Source organism: Oryzias melastigma, unplaced genomic scaffold (assembly GCF_002922805.2).
Source record: "Oryzias melastigma strain HK-1 unplaced genomic scaffold, ASM292280v2 sc00221, whole genome shotgun sequence".
NCBI lineage: Eukaryota > Metazoa > Chordata > Actinopteri > Beloniformes > Adrianichthyidae > Oryzias > Oryzias melastigma.
In genome coordinates this window covers 63,789-68,704 of record NW_023416883.1, presented here as the reverse complement: position 1 = coordinate 68,704, position 4,916 = coordinate 63,789, and the positions used below count along the sequence as shown (strand labels likewise).

The window sequence follows — 4,916 nt, the reverse complement described above, 5'->3', positions numbered from 1 at the left end:
AAAAAAAAAAAAAAAAAGATAAAGTTAGCCAGGAAATCCAACTTTATTTCATTAATAAATTTATTTTTAAAGGAATTTCTCGTACTTTTTAGGCACATGAGTAAAAAAGTTACAGTTTTTTCATTACCTAACCTTTGTGGTTAAGACAGTTCTGCATCCTGAAGCTGCGGAGCTACATGTGCTCTTTTACTCGTCCATTGAGGCTCTTTCGGTGGAGAAAAATAGAGTTGTAGCGTTCAAGGGGGTGAATGTGAAGTATTCAAGCCCAAAGTTGGTTGAAAAATATAAATTTTATTAAAGTGAATTTTAATAAAATTAACCTCGGGGCACCACCTTCGTAATGAAGGAATATATTACTCATTAGTCATCAGCCGCTACTTCTAATCAATAAAGTAATCAATTAATCAGTCTCTCAATTTTAGCGTAAGTGTCTTTACCTTTGAAGGGACTTCACCGCAAAGAAGAAAAATAATGATATCTGAACAACGACGTCCTTTTGAATATTTATTAAATAACATGAGGTTAAACAAGCAGAAATACTAGACGTAAAAGCATGGAAAGCAATGAACATATGTGGAACACAGAATATAACTTTAACTAATAACTAGAAATAGATAAATGAGAAGAAAAGATATGAAATACTGAGGTGAGAAATACTATACTAAATACTAAATGTGTGGATGCGTTAAGTGTGTGTTGTGCATAAAAAGGTGTTGTTACTGAGCTGAGAATAAACTATTCTTAAAAGGAGGAATTCAAACGGGGAAAAGATGTTGCTCTTGCAAAAATAGTTAATCTTTATTCTAACCACCAGCAGTTGACTGTATGAGCGAAGTTCGACTTCTCAGCAAGCGGTCTGGAGATCTGGGTCTGCTCTGCCAGGAAGGGTGGTTGATCCCGTTCCTGGCTGGATGCTTCAGGCGGGCCGTGGAGGCGAGATCTGCAGCCAGGTGTAGAAGGAAAGGGAACCTGCGGTTCTGCTGGTTCTGCTCCGTTCAGTCACTTAGCTTCTGGGGTGGTCGAACAATTTCTCTATTCCGTTTTGTGACCAAAAAGTATACGTCGCAAAGCTGGCCGGACAATGAAACTTATCGAATGGTCTAGCATTAAAAATCAGTTTCAAAATAAAAGCATCAAAAATTGTAAAAATGTTGGAATCAGTCTATGAAATAAACGAGAGACAAAAATGTTGAAAAGGAAGAAAGCGCGCGAGAAAAAAAACGTGATCTTAAGACTGGAAGAACTTAGATGGTTCTGTTCTGTTCCTGTTCTGGCTTATAAGGCTTGTGGCTCATGGCTTGAGAGCCTGTTGTTTGTTGTTGCTTGTGAAGCCCTGTGAAGGTGTTGAGAAGGTCTGAGAAGCATCCTCTGGCTCGTGTGCCAGGGGTTTTCAATTTGGGAGGCAGGGCCAGAATGGCCCAATCTGTGAGGATTTGAGGTGTTTTACGATTGGAGGTAATTTGCATGTCCCAATGAGCTCTGGCCATGCAAATATCAGGGGCGTAATTTTATTCTGGTCTCTCGATGCGTTTTTAATGCTGAATTAACAACAAAAAGGGTTTCTATCAATCAAAGTTTGTAAAACCCTATTTGTGTGTGTGAATCCTGTATGTGGCACATAAAATGCTTCCCAAAGTCCACATAAACACAGAAAAGCAATTCTCCAAGCTTTGACGGTTACACAATGATTATTTGATAGATTTTAACCTCAAAGTAGTTGTGAATCTTCTTCCATTAGGAATAAAGGTTTGATTACACACATGTAATAATATGACATTTTTCTTGGAACTGTGAAGAGATATTTTACATGTTAGATCCAATGAACAAAAGTCCTTTGTTTTAAAACATAAGAAAAGTTATGAAAGGTCATTTGTTTCAAACAAAGGACTCTGAGTGTCTGTCGGGAATGCTTTCAGACTCTCCAGGGGGTCAGCCTGCTGGAACCAAGATTCTTTTGAAGTTGACAGGCTGAAGTTAACCAGAGTTTCAAATGCAAAATAGTCAGGGTTCTGGCCCGGTTTAATGACTTACATCCGAGTGGGAGACAGAGGTTTCAGACAACTTATGGCCCCCTTGCTGGAAGGGGAACTCTGTTATCTTGAAAAAGGCACTCCACATAAAAGTTGGGTGAACAAATGGTCAACACAGGTCATCACAGCTGCCTCCAAGGGTGGAATGCTACAAGTGATAGTATCCCTAACTTTTATAAAAGGCTTAGTTAGTATTGATTGAGTTTGGATTAGTTTGAGGTGATCCTAGAACAGTAAGACGAACTGTACACTTTTTACACCCTTGCTGACATTACACCAACTAAAAGGATCCTTGTGTTCTGTAGGATTCACCGTGTTTTCCAACAGCACCACATTTTTCAAGAGGGTGAAATAAGACTTTGCAGATCCTACAAAGTTTTGATTTATGAGAAATTGTTCTTTTTATGGTAAAGGTTCCAGACCTCTGGGTTAAGGAATGGACAAAGAGAAACAATAGTTAATATTTCACCAAATTGTAAGGATTTGTAATTCAAGTTTAGCATTTCCTAAGGAAATGATTTAAGTATTTCAGGAACAACATTCACCCCCAACCTTTAGCACTGGAAAAGGGAAGTAAAAGGGTATTCAAACATTCATGCAATACATTTGGACAGATATTTCTCTAAAATTGCTATCAAACTATTGTGGATTGAAAATCCCCAAAAAATCTTAAAGTCGCCAAAATACAAGTAAATCTTTATTTAAATGTAAAATATGACTTTAGGATGGCATTCCATGAAAAGTGATCCCCTTTTGAAACCAGCCTCCACTGGACATTTGAGGAACTACATCTTTGCAAGTCTGCTTTACATTCAGAACCAGTGGTGGGATTCACATCAGGAGAGAGCTGGAACAGAAACAGCTTTACCTCTGCAGACGTTCAACTGCTCCACCAGCTCCAGGTTGGAACTAAGACAGTCCTCCTTTATATAGGGGACAAAGATAAACTCCTCCAGTGTGGGGGGGCTCTGCTGCTGCTGCCGGCGTGGCGCCACGGTGGCGTGCAGACCGGAGATGTGAACAGCTCCGGCAACAATGCTGTCGAGACATCGCGTGACGGTCACGTCCACAGCTGAGGGGAAGTGACAAAAGAGAGAATACTCAGGCCTGAACCAGGCAGGCTGCACACATGTTATCTCCTACACAAAGTCTGAAAAAGAATTCATTTTCCTAAATCAAACTTCTTATATTGAAACCTGATAGTTGATATTAATACACAGAAGGATGAGCTGAGCTGGACCAGTACTGTATTCAGAGATCAGCACACTGGACTTTTCTAAAAGAAGACGTCAGAATAAAATAGTATCTAATATTGTCAGGATTCCGTGCTTAGGTTTTGTCATGTTCTGTAATCCCTGTCAGTCCCACCATGTTCAGTTTAAATCCTCCACAGCTGTCTTCATGTACTTAATCAACCTCTATATTGAAGTGTCTGGTTTTCAGTTCCTCAGTGTCAGGTCATCTGTTCTGTTTAGTCACCGCTTTGTTGCTACCTTTGTTTTGTCATGTTTAAGTTCATTTAGTAAATGTTTCATTTTCTGCCACCAAGTTTTGTCTCCTGCATTTGGGTCCTCCTCCTCCACCACCACATCATGACAAATATTTTAATATTTACATTTATAAACTGGGAAACTGTCATTACCACCAAAACATCTCAAAGAAAGAGGGAACATAGCCACTGCAGGATGGATGAAACTGGCAGCCACAGTAGAATCAACCACGGCTTTGATTGGCTAATCAGTGAGGGGTACTTGGACTCAAGTCCCAGTTTAGTTGAAGGACAGGATCCTGGCTGTGCATGAGCTTTAGGATTTTTGAACAATGTTCTCAGTGAACATTTCAATCTGGCCCCATGTGGTTTACCTTTAAATTTGGGCTGAATTGGTGGCCCCAGGTGGGTTTGTTTGTGGATTCCATGGTGGCCCCACCTGTGTTTGCCCAAACAGGCTAAAGTGTGCACTCAGTAGTCTGGCTCGCTGGGCAGCAAAGCTTGCCAACTCGCTGTGCTGTGCGGCTGGTTAGCGTAGCATATGGGTTTATTTCTGCCTCCAGGCAGGGGCAGAGCTATGGGGGGGGAGCAGCTGCCATTCCAGCAAAGAGCTCTGTCCCCCCCTCGACTCCCACTTGCCACCCCAATTTTTGAGTCAATAATGACAAATACCGCTTGATGCTGATAAATGCGTTCTTGCCCCAAACTGTTTTTGCTCAAAATGCACCAAAATACCATCTGTAATCCTCCACTCCCGGTCCTTAACTTTCAATAGGAAAGTTACGAACCTTTTTCAAGCATTAGTTTTAGTTTCCCGTAGGAAGGTCAGAGGGGGAGCTCCATCCACCATCTATTGCTTACTAGACCAAAGCTCATTTTTATCTGACAGTCTCACAAAAATCTTCCAATCTAAGGTAAGTTTTCCAAAGATAAAATATGTAAATACTTAATGAATAGTTTTCTCGCTACCACAAAGCACTAAAGCATTTATGATGAAAATTTTTAAAGATATTTGATGACTTGGGTTTTTCTCACGACTGCAGGCTGCAAAGAAAATGCTCCGCACTGCATCATCGTTCAATCAACACTTGAGCGTATTTCCTTTAGAACTGCCCTTCCACGGATTATTTATAGTCATGTTACTATCATTGTGGTGGAATGGATGGGATTTCTGAACATTATTGTTCTATAAATGAATGACGCTTCATTTTGTAGAAAGCAGCGGACCGCGGCACTTCACCTGAGGACAGGAGTCTCTGTGGGCAACCCAGTCTCATCCAAAAACGTTCAGTACCCACGTTTGTCCACGGGGAAAAACGTAGCAGTTTCACAAAACAGGGGGTCGAAATTGTGGAATTGCTACGTCTCATTCTCTCATTCATTTCTACGGGGGTGCG

The 4,916-nt window shown here is 40.8% G+C and overlaps 1 protein-coding gene across 1 annotated transcript in view; it reads right to left on the bottom strand.

Moving 5' to 3' along the window:
* fasn (fatty acid synthase) overlaps positions 1–4,916 on the bottom strand; it is a gene marked incomplete at its 3' end in the record, with an annotated part of 108,812 nt that overhangs the window by 47,164 nt on the left and 56,732 nt on the right. The window contains 1 exon segment of the mRNA XM_024261534.2: positions 2,899–3,102. Coding sequence (XP_024117302.1) covers positions 2,899–3,102 — 204 coding nt within the window.